The sequence below is a fragment of the Pseudopodoces humilis genome, chromosome 2, assembly GCF_049639895.1.
Source record: "Pseudopodoces humilis isolate 2021_Gansu_Grassland_sample_001 chromosome 2, ASM4963989v1, whole genome shotgun sequence".
Lineage (NCBI taxonomy): Eukaryota > Metazoa > Chordata > Aves > Passeriformes > Paridae > Pseudopodoces > Pseudopodoces humilis.
This window is the reverse complement of record NC_142201.1, coordinates 88,096,323-88,115,767: the sequence shown is the minus strand read 5'-3', so window position 1 is coordinate 88,115,767 and position 19,445 is coordinate 88,096,323. Positions and strand designations below refer to the sequence as shown.

The 19,445-nt window shown below is 38.6% G+C and overlaps 1 protein-coding gene across 1 annotated transcript in view; it reads right to left on the bottom strand.

Annotated features, from left to right (window-relative positions):
* The window catches only part of KPNA1 (karyopherin subunit alpha 1), a 50,420-nt gene that overhangs the window by 2,721 nt on the left and 28,254 nt on the right, over nt 1–19,445 (bottom strand). Inside the window, exons 8-13 of the mRNA XM_005523854.2 lie at nt 18,390–18,489; nt 17,677–17,840; nt 16,572–16,650; nt 14,246–14,371; nt 1,478–1,605; nt 562–740 (exon numbers count right to left, since the gene is read on the bottom strand). Coding sequence (XP_005523911.1) covers nt 562–740; nt 1,478–1,605; nt 14,246–14,371; nt 16,572–16,650; nt 17,677–17,840; nt 18,390–18,489 — 776 coding nt within the window. The remainder of the gene's footprint in view (nt 1–561; nt 741–1,477; nt 1,606–14,245; nt 14,372–16,571; nt 16,651–17,676; nt 17,841–18,389; nt 18,490–19,445) is intronic.

Sequence of the window (19,445 nt, the reverse complement as noted above, 5' to 3'; positions counted from 1 at the left end):
ATGTGTAAGCTGAAATAGACTTCTGATAATCATCTAGTCCAACCTTCAGCCCATCCCAGCAGTACTAACCAACACCAGATTAGATGTGATGTGTCTGGACAAGTGTTCCAAACTTCCAAGGATGGTGACTCCTCTTCCTAACCTGTATAATATATGCAGTTAAACCTGGGCAACCAGTTTTTGGGCAGGCATTAAGCACATGGGCAAACTCAAGCCTTGAAGTCAGATACAAAGAAAAATAATGCAGCAAGGAATGATGCTATAATAAAGCCAAGTGTTAGCCATTCTAGTAAATCTCTACTACTGGGAATTGTAGTGGTTTTCTCGTTAACATCTTTTACTCTGTATGAATCAAGAAAAGATGATCTGCATGTTCTGTCTCCAATCTATACACAGACAAAGATCATGCAGAAGATGAGGACTCTGGAGACTTATCAAAGAAGAGGTTATTTTCAGTAACAGTGATAAGAAAATTAACAGAATTAATTGGGCCTGCTGAAACTCCAATGGGTGTGTGACCATTTCTGTATCCCCTGATTTCCCCAGGTGTTTTGCTCATACCATACGCTTCTTCAATAAGAGCGCAGTAAGGATTAATGCCACTGCCGCTGCGTTTGGACTCCTGCTCTCCAAGCCTCAGGATGTTCTCCAGCCCATTCAATGCTACTTGCACAATCTTTGAGTCCATTACTGTAAGGAGGTCGCAGAGTGGTTTGATACATCCCAATTCTACTAAATACCTGAAAAACATCACATGGAACCCAGTAAATTGTCTGCAAAATTATGATTTGTGTAGCCATTTAAGCACTTAGTATGAACGTCAAGCAAATCAAAACAATCAGAAAAAGTATCAACTTGACTGGAAAAATCAGAAAAATTACAGACATCTGTCTCTATCTAGTCAATTCTGCTGAAACAATGAAAATAACTATAAAACCCTTTCTCTGACTCACTCTCTCTATATAGTTATGAAATAATAATTTGGTTTTTGTACCATAATCTATATTTCTATAATGGTAACTTATAAATATTTTCTATAAAGAGCAATTATATTAATTTAACATGCTTGTAAAGTCTTTTTTTAATTTTATACAAAACTGCACATAAGCATAATGTACTGGTATAAGGTAAACAGTAGAAACAATGCACGTGGTTTAGTCAGGGGCTGAGCTATTCCTCTCCAGACTGTTACTGCACTGTTATACTCTACACCCCTCAGAAGTCGGTTTAAAAGCTGCATTTAAATTTTTTCAAATAAGACAAATGGTTCAATTATGTAACTAAGTATTACAGCTGAAATACTTTCATGATTTCTCCCTGAAGGAATGAAAGGCTCATTCATAACAAGGACACGGTCTCTCTGGATACAGGACTGAAAGCATACTGGAAGCATTTTCAGTTTCTAGGCTGATAGTTTGTCTTTTTGCACAAACACCAACTCACTCTATTGCATTGAAAGATTTAAACTATTTCATACTTGATTTGTTCGGCAGAGCCTCCTGATGTTGCATTTGTGATTGCCCAAGCAGCTTCCTTCCTTGTCCGAAATTCAGCCGTTTGCAAAATATTTATAAGAGCTGGGAAGATATGGGCATCTATGACCGTCTGCAAAAACAAATGACATGGCAGGGTCATAATAAAAATTAGAAATACCTTCTTTGTCCCCAAGTTAGTTAATGTTCACACCTAGAATAACACATTAAACAATGAAATATCACTTTATCAAACATCAAAACTGATAAATCAGTTTTCAGCTTTACATTTGAAACCTCAGTTATTGCTGTGGTCTGTTCTTATTTTAAATGAATTCAAAACACATTCAGACTCAAATGACTGCCATATCTAATGAGTTACTTAATCATACCCTGACAGCAAAAGAATGCCGTATTTCCCATTATTTTACCAGGTAGTAAACCCGTCAGCTATTAAGTCAGTAAGCCATTAAGTCATTAAGATCCCCTAAACTTCATAGGCCTGTGTGCCATAACACATTTCCAGTGAGCAAGACAACAGAGCAAAGTTGTTCATGTAAGAACTACTCAAAACAAACAACCACCTGCTGAAAAGACAAAGCTCTGATGTTTGGCAGTACCAGTTCTCTGCTTAGCTCAACAAAATGATAGAAGCCACATGAGCATTTGGGCAGCAAACTTTAGGTTTCTGGTAACTCCTTCTGAAAACAGCCTTTTGCAATAAGACAAAAATTTAACCAGTTTTGTTGCACACCTATGACAAGGATTTGAAACACTTTGAAAAGGATCCTTCAAACAAGAAAGATCTTGGGATTACTTTTTTAATCTAGCGCTTTACAGGCATAAATCATCACAGAACTAACAACAGGAAATCCAAAGAAAGCCAGAAAGATCCTTTTCACAGAGCTCTGTAGAAGAAAACAGACTGCATACAGTAAAAAGCTACAGTCAATTCACAGTGTGAATAGCTAACCTGGTAAAAATAAAACAACTGTTTGATATTTCTTTTATCCTTCCTGTTTGTGTGGGCATCCACACTGCCTCTGCTTCGTAAATCCATACAGCCTATCAGTTGTACCAACAGGCCCACGAACACTGACTGTCTCCTATGCCAAAGAATCCACACTTGATACAGCAATCTGGGGTCCTCAAGAAAAACTATTACTTCCATCACGCTATGTTGTATTACATTTGTACATTGTCAAGAATATTTGAAGAAGTATTCTTAACTGAAATTTTAGAGCATGACTGCTGAAAGTGATAGGTCATGAACAGGAGCCAGCTATTTTTAAAAATAAAAAAAGATAAAAGAAAGTATCTTAAAAAGAGAAGCATTTTACCCCCTCACATATTTTACTGCAAAAAACGCCAATTAATTTATGAAATTGTCACTGTAAGGGTATGTGGAACATGAGAGGGTCTGCTTCATTAAGGCTATCAGATAAAAGACCTTTCCAGCTCAAAGGCAGATACAAATAACAGGGAAGTAATACATAAAACACACGGTGACACAAACCTGATAGACCAGGGATAATGAAACAATCACAAAGAAGAAAAACTTCCAGTCACTGATTAATAGGTCATTAAGAAGCTACCAGCAGAGAGCCAGCCTGGACTTTGCAACTGATGACAGGGACAAGTACAAGTGTGCAAAACTTAACAACAGACCTTTTCTTAACTATTTTACCGTTCTCTCTATCCCACCTGAACACTGTAAGGATTAGGTGCCAGCAACCAAGCACAACTCCCTTTGGGCCAGGAATTGGGCCAGACCTCAGGAGAGCCCCTTGTGTCTGTGGGACCAGCAGCTAGAGTGGGTGGGCAGGTGTCTCAGCAGCTCAAAAGGCCATGAAATCAGGTCCCATGAAACATGAATCTGGGGTCAGCAACTGGTATCAGGCCTTGGATGAAAGGGCCCCTGCAACTGGAGCAGGTGAAAGTCTCAGCATCAACCACCAGGGCAAGATCACAGCCCATAGGGCCCCGTGTGCCTGGATGCCAGCTACTAGAGGGACTGGAGCAAAGTTTAATGAAGGTGCCAGTACCTCAGCTGCAATGGGTCTGTGTGTCACAGGACCCATTTGCCTGGGCACCTGCTATGTATGGTGGGGGAATTTATGTTATCCCCAAAAGTTGTGATGGCTGTGGAAGATCACAGTGTACTTAGATTGCTGGCAAACTGACTGGGAGGCCCAGGATCCAGGCATGGACAGAGGGTTTGTGCTGATATTCAGTGGGTCTGCAAGCATGGAGATGCCCAAGACAAACATGTGCATCTGTTTGCCAGTGAGGATCAGGCTGAACCAGCCAGTGAGTAGAACCAAAGCACGGGGAATTAAGAGAGCTCCTGATGCAGCCATGGACAGCAGCTGAGCAAAGAGCCCACACTGGTAACTTGAGATATCTGTGACTGTGTACCTAGAGTGAGAGCATGTTTTCACCAGTGAACTTCAGTGCTCATCAGATGGAGAGGAGAAAGGGGACTTGTCAGTCTACACTTTGCTTTATATGAGTCCAGAGAATTCTATACAACGGTGTCATTGAGGTAGAAGCCCTGAGAAGAACAATGTGTTACAGGACGTCAAGCACTGCCTACTGAAGATCCTGATATGGATCTAGAATAGGGATATTTGAGGGCATAAGGATTTTATTATTGTGGCAAAAAACAAGTAAAAAAAAAATTCATTATCACTTCTTAAATCCTCTCCCCAAAACAATCCTTTAACAGGAGATTCATTTCCTTAGGAAGTGTCTTCTTAAACCAACTTCTATAATAAGTACTAAAATTAGAGTATGTTACATGATAGCGTGCAACTAAATCAGCACACCTTACCTGACAGGCAGTAACTAACACTCGAGTCTTCTTACTGCCAAAAGAAAATGTTACCTTAAAATGTTTCAACTTAAAACTTGTAAAATAATAGGCCAATACCAGAATAAAGGGAACTAGCAACAGGAGGGCAATTAAGTGGGAGAAACACAAAAGATAGTTACTGGTTTTCTTCTGGCTTAATCAGTTTTGAACTCTTTGCTTCAGTGCTTGGACACTTCAGTTCAGTGAGTAAAATTACTCTTAAGAGTGGAGAAATACACATTTAAACTTCCTCAGAAAGAACCAAATCCAGATCGTACATCTCTTGGCTGAATGCTCCTACTTCTGCTGTATAAAAAGATTATGAGGACCTTGCTTTGTTTCTGCTCTACAATGAAGTTGGCTACCTTTACCCAAGCAGAACAGGTTAAAGCACCACAGTGAATCACAGCCTCTCATAAGGCACTTCTCTGAAAGACACTGACTCAAGAGAGATGATAAGCAGTCAGTATATTTTTATGTTTTCTACTGCCTGACAGGCAACATAAGCATTGCCACCTCACCGTTGCATGAGTCTTAGTGAAAGGTTCTCAACTGTCCTTCTTTAATACAGCCAAGCTTTTCCACTAGCACGCTTCTAACAGTTGGAACTCCCAGAGCTCAGATTTAAGAAAAAAAAAAATACATTAACTAGGTCAGAAAATGGTCTGCTTTAACCTTAATATCTTCACTAGATTTCAAAAGTCTAGTTAAGCTCAGCAGGGGTGGAAACAATAAATACCAATAAAAGTAAGTGCTAGGCAGCATCTATTATTTACACCCTATGACTTGCAGCCTGCCCACAGCAGTTACTCTTGAAAGCACACTGGAATGCCCAAGGATTCCCATCTCTATGGTATTTCATGTGGGAACAACAGTTACTGTGGAAACAGATCATGTCCCCCTTTCAGGTAAACTTCTTTTAAGTGATGAAATAGTAAATACTAAAACAGAATTTGATTTTGGTTGGTTGGTTTCTTGTGGGGGGGTTTTTGTTTGTTTTTTTGTGGGTTTTTGGGTATTTTTTGGTTTTTTTAAAAGAAAAGCAAACCTTGGGCAGAGCAAAACCCTAAAGAACTGTAGCAGGATGAAGCACTTAAAATTTCTAAGGATTTAGATTGGCTTAATTCAAATTACTTTACTTTTTTATACTGTGTGTGCCTGACATGAAGTGTGCTGAAGCCCAAAGAAGTGTAGTGCATAGAAAATGCTCAAGATGAGCATAGCTTTCAAACAAAAAGAACAGATCCAAGGTATTTCAGTTCAACAACAACTTGAAAAACATGAAAGAAATAAAAAGGTTTTAGGCTGCTACTACTAGGCACCTAGGTGCTATCTACAAAATACATTAGAAATGTCTTTTTTGTACAATAGGTAACCCAAAGCCCATTCTTTAATACATTAAACTAACACTGAAGTTTTTGCCCAACTGCATCCAGTGGTATTTGCTGAAACTGAGCCCCATCTTGAGTTGTAATTACAAGTCTTTCAGAAAATCAAAATTTTATTTTAACTCAATTTTAACTGAAATCGAAATTTAATTGAAATATTAATTTTCAAATTTAATTTGTAATGCTCAGTACCTCATCAAACCTGGCCCTCACTTCTAAAGTGTCAACTTTTCTATGTTTGGTTTGGGGTGTTTATGTTGTTTTGGTTTGGGGTGGTTTTTTAACAGTTGGTATCCCTGTGGTATAGTCCTCTAGAAGGGTTGCCTGTCCCTTGGAAACACTCTACCTGTCTTATTTTAATCAAACTTCTTCACTTCACAGTATTGAATTTTTAAAGAGTGAAGCTAGATTACAAAAACTAATTTTCTACGTATCATTACACCTGCACGGATGTTTAATCTAAATATGTTGTAGTCAAATATGTTAGGGAGGTCTTCAGCCATAGTATATTAAATCCATATTTTTGAGCTCATCAAGACCCGGTGAGAACTTGTTTCTCCCCCTTTGGGTTCCCATACCTAAATCACTTGTGATATGCAAACACACACATACATATATTTAGTGTGCACGTGCTGCACCACATGTCTACATATCATTCATCACATAAATGTGAAAGCAAACAAGTCTTAGACTGTGACTTTTTCCCTGCTCCTGCAAGCTCTCTCATTACCTCTAACAAACCAAAATTACAGTCACCATATAATTGGCAGCTGCAAATACAGCCTTACTGTTATGATCTCCCCCTCCTGGCTGGAAACTTTAGTTCATAGTGGCTTCTCAGTGACTTCTTTTCCAGTTACCTTGTTTATTCATTTTACAACTGCTTTATAAATAACATAATAAATATTTGTAAGCTGAAACTACTTCAACACTATGGCATGGGTACAATGAACACTGCCTTCCTAGAGCCAGAAAGGAAGCACTTCAGATCTCAGTTCTAATGAACCGTTATGTTGTTGACACAACACTTAAGCCTATACCCTCCAAACTGTGTACAAAGCAAACTTCTAGCCAGTTTACACAAGGCTGTTAATGGATATATATATATATATATATTGTTATATGTCATCAGGAAGAACCTGCAGTATAATGAGCAGCACCTTGTTCAGCTCTCTCCTGCTTTTAGGGTTGGTCAATCTTAAAAAAAACAGAGAGAAAAAACTAAACCAAACAGACCAACCAACCTCCCAAAGGCAGTAACACACCACTGACTGCTGTGGTTTTCAGCCAGAATAAAGAAATTAAAGGTATTCTAGCTCTGCTGCCCTTAATGTGGTATAAGGTTTGCAGAAGCCAGAAAAGAGATTTTGTACTTGAACACAAAGTTAAACCTGAAAGGGATTAATCTTTCACTAGTCTGCAAACTAATATGACCTTGTCAGCAATGCCGTATTTTGCTCTTAATGGATATACTTTTTAAAGTTCTACTACCACAAACAGCATGTTAAGATTCTTAGATTACTTATGCAAACTATGACATAAACCAGACACACTTTATATTTAAGGTAATTTGATGTCTGTATAAACCACAGCTCTGTGTGAATCATGTAATTCCTTTTCCATGTCCCCAGCACTACATTTGGAGTGGCCCCCAGTGGTCCTTTTGCAGAAGAGCCTCTGACAACTTTGAGCTTGTAACTTTCACCACATTTTGTAAAAATGCATTTCATTCGAGAGTTTTTAAAACTGACACGCAATGTATCATTTGCTACATTTGCCCATGTCACTCTTGGGCAAGGTTAAGAAACTCTAGAGGAGGAAATATACGGCACAGATCCTGTTGCTACCATGCCTATCCATACTCGGACTTCCAGGTGTTCTTGTGAAAATTCAAGGTATGTTAGAAAAGAAGTGAGAAGTTTCTTAACCTGTCAAGAGCAGAGAACTCCTATGATGTCTTCACTGTCAGACATGGAAGATTGTGTCTGATGTACTGCCCTCCATAGCTTTTCAACAGGTTGCAAAGTTAAGACACAGAACATTTTCTGAGGTATGTGATAGCCTTTCATACCCTTCAGAAGGGTCGACAGTCAGGATTAAGCTTCAGTTGTGCAGTTCTCCTTCTGACTCCCAGGAAGATGTAGTTCCCCTTCTCCCTGACTGGGGAAGCTATCCACTGAAGTACAGCAAAGCTGTATACAAACTAGGAAATTAACAAACAAAAACTATACTTAGTGACAATCACGACTGCATCAGGATATACACATCCACCCCAAACCTTGAAAGCACAGAAATACGGAGGGGAAAGACTGCTGTATTCCACCACTCTTTTCTGTTGCCTAGGCACTGTTGATAACACACTCTGAAAGGCTTTCACTTCCACCCTTGGTGAGGGAAAAAACCCAAACCTGCTGTGCTTTAGTAAGAGCCACCGAAGAAAGTTCAGCACACATTTTCACACATTTCACACACGTTAATTTACATTGCCTTAACACTACAAAGAGTTTACTTGATTGTGTCAGAGAGCAAATCTAATAGCGATAGGCTGCTGCCTTATCTTCTAGAAATGGCAGTGAAAGCCTTTGGAGTGTGCTACCAAACAGCATCGTAGGCAGTATGAAAGTGGAGATGAATATAAAAGTCCTTCCCTCTGACTGCATATTTCTATACTTTACAGTGGGTGGATGGAGGGAGTGTAACCCAATGCAATCTTAGACAACACTAAATATAGTTCTGTCTGTTAATACTGGTTAGGTAAAATGCCTATTAGATCCATCAACATTTTTTAGTGTCTTCTTGGTGTGCAGAAGTGATTGCTAGATTATGGCTTGAGCACTACCCAAAGTTCCATAGAATTTTAACATCCCAACTGTTCTGAAGCAACAATCCACTAGTTAGATCAGCTGCTAACTTGCAAAAATGTGGGTTACTATGCCAGGAGACGTGGAAAAAAATTATCAGGTACTGAAATAGTTCTTGTCTGATTTCTGGTTAAAAATTGTGCATGTTCAAAATCCAGTAAACATCAGAGAGTGGAACAGATCTGCTCCAGTTTATGACTTCTAGTAGCAACTATTGAGCCATTTAGAGGGACTGGGAAGAAAGGAAAATAAGTAACTTAATTTAGGAAAATAAATAATTTAATTTAAAGCAGCATCTAGTATCTTAGAATTCCTTCTGTAAGGAAGACCAGATCTCAGGAAGTAATGTTTTAATTCATCACAATGTGAAATTAATGTAGAGAAAGAAAAAAAGAAAAGAACCTCAACTCACAGATGAAACAGGTTCCCCCCCATGAACTTAAATTAAATAAAGTATTCATCCCAGATGTGAATTATACTTTATCATCACAGAGATTAAAAACAGACTACACTTTTATTCTCAATTTTAGTACATGACCACCTTTAAGAAACATTTCACCAAACAGCATTTTCCAACTTCAGAAATACCTTTTTTTTTTTTAAAGCTATTCAGTTCAAATGTTTACAATGATTTTGCCATTAAACAGGAGTTGCCTGAAGTAATACCTCAAAGGTCTTTTCTAAGAAATGCAGAGTTATCTGAAGCTGAATAGATGTTTCATCACACCTTGTGTCTCACACAATATTCTCTAGTTTGACACTAGAAACTAAAAAAATCAAGGGTCTTTCTGGAACTTGTTACACATCTGCAATGAGACTCTCCTTTCAATACAAGGTAATCACTCTGCAATCACACCTGCAATTGCCAATTTTACTTTCAAGAAACACTGACTTTGAGCTCTCCAATCAAGCATGTTGTAAGCATTTTCCATTGTGCTTTACTCCACAACTTTCACTAATGAGCCATTTTCTGCAGTTCCAAAAATCAAGGCCTCATGATGGACACAATTTGCTGTATGTCAACTACCAGGATAGTTATATGCCGTTCACAATCAGAAACACTGGTTTTTAATTTAATTTTTCTAACTGTCAGTATAGATTAAACTGGGTATGCACTCAGGGCAGTCATTTTTTCACTACAAAGCAAGTGTGTGCTTGGAGTTTGAAGGCAGATGAATTATACTGAATGAGGCCCAGGGGACTCTTAAATGAAATACAGCTTTCACTTTTGAGAAGATGCTTCTTACATTCTTTTTCCCTGGACGTGCATAATACATCAACACACTTCCAACCTTGTCTGTGACATATCCTAAGGCAGCTGCTTTTAAGCTAGATTCTTTTAAATCGACATGTATTCTGGTAATTTGTTTGACACTGTTTTCTTCTTGATACAAAACTCCTGAGAAAGAGAGCTTCTATGCACATAATCAGAAGTACTTTTCTATGCAGAGTTATAAGAGCTTTGTTTGTACTTTTAAAGAGTCACTGTTAGAAATGAAGATGTAATACTAATGGCTCATAGCATTCATTTCCCTCTCCCTTCTGACCTCACCTTTTCAAATCACCATGCAATTCTAATCTGTTCTCAAAAGAAAGGCAGTTGATCTGTGATAAAATACCCCAAAACACTTAAAAGCTGCTAAACACACGCAAGCATAAACTAATTTTTTTTTCAGGTAGATTAGGCAAATTCTGTTTTCACAAAGGAAAGGTTATTTTATCCTTACTCGTTTTCAAATAAAGATGTGATAACAGTTCAGAAGACCAAGGATTACAAGGAATACAGATAAGACTCTTCAGCTAAAGCCTCACTTGAGCTTGACTAGTGAATACCAGGTGTAAGACTACTGTGCAAACAAGGACAGGCACCTACTCCTTCATTTGAAAACAGGACAATGTGGTACAGTGAGTACTTACAAAGAAGTTACAGAAATGAATACACTACTGAAATAACTTGAATTCTAGTGCACCAGAAGCTATCTCTAGGACTCTTCATAACTGCATCTTCAGTAGATCAAGAATATGAAAATAGAGGTCCCAAAGTTTTGAAAAAATGCTCTAACAACAAACTACTTTCCATTGTCACTTCTGATATGTCTATATGGAATGACATGTATAGGTATTTGGCTTTTTAAAGCTCTTAAGTTTGGAACATCCCCATACAGTTACACATCCTGAAACAACCACCCAACAGACTTGAGAAACAATACTAACTTAAGACAATGTATTAGGTTGGACTGTTGCTCAGAAAATACTCTTAGACTTTCCAGAAAAAGCAGAAATACCCTTCTAGAGAGAAAATACTGTTTTTCAAAGGTGGTTGTTAAAGGGATAAAGAGCAAAAAAAGCCTCTTTACTGCAAAAAACTCAAAGGCAAAAACATTTTTACCTTGGTACAAGAAGCAATAACTACCTTTTCTATTCTGCTACTTGCACAGCAATTACAGTTGCTGATGTGGGGGGAAAAAAAACAGTGATACAGTTGCTGATTTTACACAGCACTTTTTGTTAGAAATCCAGCTAATCCACAGATTAACACATAAACCACAATAAAGGCAGAATCAAAATTCTTGGAGCTCTACCAAGGTTAGACTGAGTAACCATGTCGTCCTCTGTATCTGACAAAAAACATGACCTCCAGTGGTAAAAACACTATCTTGACTGAGAAAGCCAGAGCAAATGCCACTGTAGGGGGTTCCTTTCCCCACAGTCCCACTTCAATCTTAGTCACATCTTTGCATCAAGCAAGAAGGACCTAAAGAGCTTTCTACCTTCGTAAGTTTTTGGGTTTTGCCTACTCATTTCCTAACATAAGGATCTCTGAATGTTAAATGAGCACTCACTCTCATTTTCAGGAATTTCAGGTATCTTAGCAAAGACTGAAGTATCGTTCACAAAGCTATTAACTTTATTTCCTGTGCTTTCTGAGATGAAGCTCTTATTGAAGGTATTAAAGCTTTTTGATGCCCCTTCAGCAGCTGAATGTTCTTTGTAAGGGAGATTATAAACCAAAAAAATTCCAAGTGTCACCTGCAAAGGGTATAATACACTTAGTTCCAGGAAAAATATGCAGCCTTTTCATAGTCTTACGGAAGTTTTCTGCAAAAAGAGAAGTAATCCCACCCCACAGGTGAAGAGGGTTAACCACCTTATACTAATTCTCATCATACAGAATGAATAATCCAGGATCATCATTGAAAGAGCAGCAATCAGGCTGCCTTCCAAGGAAAACAGAAGCAACAAGTATGCCTTGGCTACTTTTGCCAATATATTAAGAGGCACGTCGTGTGTGAACATTATTTCTTCCAGGTAACTAATGAGTGAGACAAATTTTTCCAGAGTCTAATATTTCTGACATTTATTGCCATTCCTCAAAGAATAAATGTGTCCAGACAGACTTTCATGCATCCTCTGCAATCTCTGCAAATACTTTATGTATCCAGTGAGAGAGAAAAGAATTGAAAAACGTAACCTCAGAACTAAATTCAATTTATGTAAGACTGTTATTCAAGTGCCTTGATAGAAACACTTATATTTATCAGATAAAGCCTGATTTCAGGGCCAGGTTGGATGGGGCAATGGGCAACCTGACCTAGTGAATGGCATCTCTGGCCATGGCAGGGGTACTGGAACTAGATGATTTTTAAGGTTCCTTCTAAACCAAACCTGCATGATTCTATATTCACTACAATTTCTTTTTCCAACACTTCTGCAAAAGAGAAGGAATGAGGAAATGTTCTTTGTATTGGGTTTGCATGGCAAGGTTTTGGCAGCAGTGGAGGGAGCTACAGGACTGGCTTCTGTAGGAAGCTTCCAGTCTGACAAAGCCAATGCCAGCTGGCTCCAAGACGGACCTGCAACTGGCCAAGGCTCAGCCCATCAGCAATGGTGATAGCAGCTCTGTGATAACTCATTTAAGAGGGGGAAAAAGATATTGGGCAGAAGTAATAGCAGCCAGAGAAGAGAGAAGTGAGGATATGTGGTAGGAACAGCCCTGCAGACACCAAGGTCAGTGCAGAAGGAAGGGCAGGAGATGCTCCAGGTGCCAGAGCACAGATTCCCCTGCAGCCCCGTGGTGCAGACCATGGTGAGGCAGGACACCCTCCTGCAGCCCAAGGAGGTCCATGGGGGAGCAGAGATTCACCTGCAGCCCATGGAGGACCTCGGAGGATGTGGATGCCTGATGGAGTCTGTGACCTCATGGGAAGCCCGCACTGGAGCAGAGTCCTGGCAGGACCTGTGGCCCCATGGAGAGAGAAGCCCACACTGGAGCAGGTGTGCTGGTGGGACTGGTGACCCCAGAGGGGACCCATGCTGGAGCAGCCTGTTTCTGAAGGACTGTCTCTCATGGGAGGGACTCCATGCTGGAGAAGGTGAAGGACTTCTCTCCCTGAGGAGGAAGCAGCAGCAGAAACAATCAGTGATGAAGTGATTGTATTCTGCAATGCCAAGGAGAAGAGGAAAAGAATCAGGGATAAAGTTAAGTCCAGAAAGGAGAGAGGGGTGGGGGAAAAGAGCTTTTACTTCTCATTATCCCGCTCAGATTTTTATCGGTAATAAATTCTATTAATTTCTCAAGTTGAGTCTGGTTTTGCCCGTGACCATAATCGGTGAATGACCTCTCCCTGTCCCTAACCTCAAGTGATGAAACTTCCTTGTATTTTCTCTCCCCTGATCAGCTAAGAAGAGTCACAGAGCAGCTTTGGGGGACACTTGACATCCCACCAGGCCAAACCACATCCCTGAAAGACAAGCAAAAAATTCTCTAGTACAGCTATTCTTGAACAAAACTCCATATTCAGGGAAAACAAAATATAATGACCTGCTGCTTCTTCTTCATCTAGCCAAAGACTTTTCTCTGGGGAAAAGATGTTCCATTTCTCATACCACCTGGAGACAAATCCTGGGAATTCTTCCTGATGGCTGACACTCAGTCCAGACTCAGAGTAATGATTTGATCTTTTGGAGCCTAATTGTAATGACTAACATAAGGGAGTGGGACTCATTTGCTTCTGTGTGCTACCACTTAATATGAAGGGATTACAACATTTAGTGTAATCAGAAAGGGCAAATCCCAGGACAACATGTTAGATAGCCTCCATTACTGTTCAGTTTTATACACAGCAGATTTAGATCTGGCTAAGCACACGTGCCTAGGATGGGGCATTATAAGGCCCATTTATGAAAATTATAAAAGGAATTATAAGAAAATATAAACAGAAATAAAGTACTTTCAAATGTATGCCTGTGACTGATGGTGAAACCAAAAAATACGGGAAATTATTTGATTCTCAAAGTTTGTAGGCTATTCGTTTCACCCTTGAGAATTTCTGTATCTTAGTGATTGTCAAAAGCACAAAGCAAATTATTTAAGCCAAAATTTTCTTAAGCTTAGACACATTTTGGCATTTTCTACCATGACTGTCTTCCCCACCTTGTAATGTGTACAGGATTAGAATATTCAATTAACTGAATTTGGAGATGATTGAAATTGAAACAGCCATTGAAATATTCTAATTATACACGGTAATATACTTCTTGTATGTAATTATATATCTGCAACAGTGCATATATACACATACATACACATATGCACTTTATGCACAAAAAAACATCTGTGTTCCTCTAGTCAGCGAGACAAAGATTACTGATCAGAGCTGAAAAGGTTACCTGGATCTGGGCTTTGTTTCCAGCTGTTATATTAGATATTGTCCAGCATGCTTCCTTTTTGATAGATTCTTTCGGGCTGCTTAGCAAGTGCAGCAAACTCTGCAGGGCTGAACAATTCAGAATTACCTGAATACAACAGGAAAAACAAAACAAAACACATCTTAGAAGAAATTTAGGATAAAGAATCACAGGAACAAGGAGTACCATGTCTTGAAAATATAAAAAGCATACCCCATTAGATGATCACTAAATATACACAAAAAAACCCAACAAACAAAACCAAACAGTCAAAAAAACCCAAAAACGAAACAGCAAGAATTAAGAAATAAATGTTTGCAGGAAAACTAAAGAGCAAAACTATCTATCTTTCAGGTAAGAGATTACGCTTTAATGATTTCAGTGTGATCTGAAAACAAGAAGATACTAAGTACATTATGACCAAACAAAAATAAAATTATGCTATTTTCCTGTATTTTTGTAAAACTGTAAGTGCCAACTACTTCTGTTTTCCACATCTGCTGGCACTGTGGTGCAGACTGTGACCAGTGTTATATACAGCGACATTAGGAATGGACAATTCTTATTTTAAAAAATTACAAAAATTGCAAAAACTCCGCAATTTTACAGTGCAGAAAAATTGCAGCAAAATTTCCATTTCCTAAATGACCAAAGTACAACAGAAAATGCCCCAGAATTGGATATTACAAGACAGCACCCTTGATTATGTCATGTGTGATAGTGAAGGACTTTTTGAACCTCTAAAAGGGCATAACAAGATTCAAAAAATGAAAAATTAACTATCTTTTCTGTTTAATTCAATTCTAACTTGTAACAATGCAGCCAAAAATTGGGAGAGTACACCAAGAAGCGCAGTCATTTTGCCTGGTGTGGCAAAAGCAGACACCTGGGAAAGAACTGTGCGGTACAGAATTTTACAAGAAATACTCTAGTCAAGCTGAATCATGGTCATGACTTCTGATCATGGAATCTGAAGATTTAATTCCCTTGTTTGCATCCCCCCCCCATCTCCATATTCTTAAAATCTTTGTACTCCCTGCTAAGATTAAAAAAAAAATAAAGATCATGGTTCAGGATTTTATCAGGTGTGTGCTGGGACAATTTTTTTTTTTCTTCATGCATACTGTCTATGTTTTTAGCCATGTTCAAGCATTGGCAATTGTTAATAGCTGAAAATGAGAGAAAAAGTGAAAGCAAGTTTGTGCCCCAAAGTTTTACAGAGAAGTTCTTGAAGAACTGTCTTGTATGTTGCTTTCATATTCAGAAATGTATCAGCTCTCAAAGCTGGGCTCTTCCTTCTAATTACTGATTTTTACGTACATCCTGTATCACTTTTTAACATACAGCACAATCTGCTGGCAGGACTATCAAACTATCCTACCTATACAGTTCTCTAGAATTTTAGGAAAGTTCATGGTATGCTCCTCAGAAAAAATCATGCACAACAAAAAAGTTTAAACTATTTTTTAATTAAAATCTAAGATTTATGCAGTATTTAATAACCTGCATTGCATGTGAATTAGTGATCCCTTGTGGTTTTACCTTTAAGGAAATTATGAAATCACACCTCAATCTTTCTTTATGACTGATCTGCGAAACAAATGCCATTGAGAAAAACACAATGCCTCTGCAATTCAGCTACACAAAATATATTGTAACAATAAAAAAAAATCATGTTATCTTCCTCCTAGGATATTGAAACAGTGCCCTGGTACTCATTTTTAGCTCCGGCCCAGAGGGACAGAGCTACAGAAGCATCCCAGTGACAACCTAGTGCCTCTGAAGCACCAGGTTTCCTGTTTAATTCCAGTTTAATTCCAATACAGTGGTGGGAGTCACTGCCTCCTACAAATGCTTCTCCAAACAAATGCCCAGACACAACTACACACCACCCAAAATACATCCAGACACTTGTTTTTCATCATACATATGACATATTTTCATGTCAGATTTGCAACAGCACTGAATGTGACAGGCCTTTGATAGCACTACCAGTATACATCACCCAGCATAAAATTCAGCCTAAGAGGTAGACTTGCTTTAAATAAACAAAAACATGCCACCCTTCAGGGGTATTGCACAGCTGCCCACACATCCCAGACACAGCTACCTAAGAACCATCACCAGTTCAGGGCTGAACAGAAAAACTGAAAACCACCACATTTTGAAGCAATTAGTGTCATCAAACTTCACTTACAGACTTCAAAAGGAACAAGAGGAGGTGCTTGTGAACAGGTTACCAGAAACAGGTTAACAGGTTAACAGAAAGATGAACCGCAGTACAACACAAGAGGAAGTTAATCCATACCTGGGTCTGGATATCATCTCCTGTAACAATATTTCCCACAGCTCGTAAGGCAGGAGATACGACTTTGTAGTCATTGTGCCTAAAATTGATAAAGAAAAATATAAGTATTAACATTCCCAAAGTATCTCCAGCTTCACATTCTCAAGGAAGGAATATCTATCAGCCAGAGGAAAACGTCCCTGATAAATCTAAATAAACACTCTGATTTTAAACTAATGGTAAGCCTTTCTAGGATTTCTAAATATTTAGACCTTTAAATATCATTCAGCAGCATAAAAATAAAATATTCCAAGAATAAAAGTACTACAGAGTACAAGTTTAACCCATCAAATCCTGATTGACCATCTTCCATCATCACATGCATCCCTCCATCATCATTGTTAAATCAGGACTGGAATAGGAAAGGTGAAGTAAGGAAATTTTTTCTCAAATGAAAACACTTCTTTATAAAAAGCTACTTAGAGCCAGTATGTTCTATTCATTAATCCAGCATCACAATTGTTCTAATGTTAGAGGCCTTAATAGTCTTTTTATTTACATCACTGAAAACCATTATTCCTTGTTCTTAGGCCACTGAATGGTCCATGTCCTGACCTTGGATCTGAAGCAATGGCTCTGAACAAGGCCAGTCTCTGTAACCCCAACTCTCACAGCTACACTTTACTGACCAAAGTGTGCAGGTACTCTTCTACAGTAAGAGTTGAGGAAATTATTTCTATTTCAAGACCCTGGTACTGTCAATTCTAGTAAATTGAACTATTTCTTATATTCTTATCTTTGATATACTTTAGGTAATTTCCTTGTCAGGTAACTATAATATGGATTTCAGTGACAAGGAAAATTCCAATGTATATTATGGATTTTACAAAAATGTAGCTCTTAGGTGCAGGAAAAAAATCTCATAAGAAACAGCAAAACTAGTACAAGTTCCATTGCTTTTGTTACGCGTGACAAATAGAGAACACTGAACAGACAGGTAGAATTAAAACTCAAATCTTGTTCTTCAGAAATTACAACATCTCAAGACTTATTTAATTAAACTCCTTATTGTTGTAATCTTGATGTCAGGGAAAAGAATGATGCTTGATTGCAACGCATTTCTTACATCAGCAGTTCCACAAGTCTTCTGCAGACTCCTGCATCAATCACAGCCTGGATTTTATCATTGGGACCATCAGACAAATAGGACAAAGCCCAGCAGGCATCAGCTAATACATCTGTATCATTGACAAAGAGCAGCCAGGAAAGCACACTAAGACAAGGTGAAACCTGTAAGACATTAAGAGGAGATACATACAATTAAAAGGGCCAGAAGATCTATTATTATGTCAGCTAATTTCATATGTCATTACTGGATTAGGCACTGGCATCTTTAAGATTCAATACTCAGAAAACTTCAGACCTAGCTAGCACTTCTGTGCAGGACTGTATAAGCATGGAGAAGTACGTCTCCAGAAAAGCACCACAGCAACTTTTCAGCCTCTACAGAACAACATCTGCCAATGAAACTCAGACTTGTCCACTAAGATGTGCCCTGTGCAGCTCTACAGCAGCCAAGACATGCAGAGTTTTGTTCTGCTATGGGACAGTCATCTCCAGGACACAAACAGTAACAAAAAGTTACGAGGCAGCCATGTTGAAACAGTGGTTGTGAATGTCTGCCCAAAGGACTAAACAAAATATTTCTTCTGTAAAAGAAGCCCATCAAATATTTCAGAATTTCTCTGAAACATTCTGTTTAGTTTAAGTTTCACCACCTGAAACTAATAATTTGGCCATAATCACTTCACAACACATTTTCTTTCAAGCATCTGTTACCTTGGCAAAATCAGGAGGAGGATTTTTCCCTCTGCAGAGGTTGGACAGAGCCCATACAGCATTTCGGGTCATAGTGAGACGATTCTGTTTTGAAAGCAATCTAAAACAAACCAACAAAACATTCCAACTCTTGCTTTTAAAAAATCAAAGCAAGCCAACCCCATTAACTGTGTGAGCCATTAAATCAAACTTTTTAACATACACCAGGGCAAAATATGATAGTTATTTTTCTATAAAAATACATCCTAAAGAAAATCATCCTTGATGTCTACTAACACACATGCTAGATACAGGAATCTAGTATCCTAACAAGAACAGTAAACATCACAATAAATTTCATTCAAAAGCTTAGATACTGAGGTGGCAGTTTAAAGGTCAAAAAGGTGCAGGAATTGTAACAAAATTACTCTAAGGAGGAGAACATGCAGATAGTTTTGAAGAGTGCTTTCACAGTCAAACTGTATTTTTATGTCAGTCTCAGATTATGAGTCCCACTCTGGCCTAGGAAAATGCTGAAAGGCAAGAGCTAATTTTCCCGCAAGTGTAACAATTCAGCTTCTTTTTTCTCATAGCCATCTCCCACTGTACCAATGTCTTTATGAGAGTACGGGAGAATTCCCCTGCTGCAGAGTCTGCAAAGGACAGAGACTGAGTAATTGTCATTTGGACATGACAACACAAGATGGTGTCACTGTTTCAGCAATAATATGCTCCTTAAGCAGAGGACCATCAAGATAATTAGCAGGCTAGAGAAACGACACGCAATGGGACGTCAGTGACCTGGATTTGTTCAGCCTTAGAAGGAGATGCTGTGAGAGAGATACAACTGCTGCCAACAACATTTTAACAGATGGATACAGAAAACAGGAATCCCTCTCAAAGCTGCACAGTGACAGGACAAGAGACAACATCATGAGGTAAAACAGAAAATTCTGATTAGGTATCAGAACACTGTGCTTCACCATGCCACGGTCAAATACTGCAACAGGTAGTTACGGAATCTACTTTTGATGTTCCAAATTTGACTGGTTAAGTAGTTGAGCAATCTAATCTGAT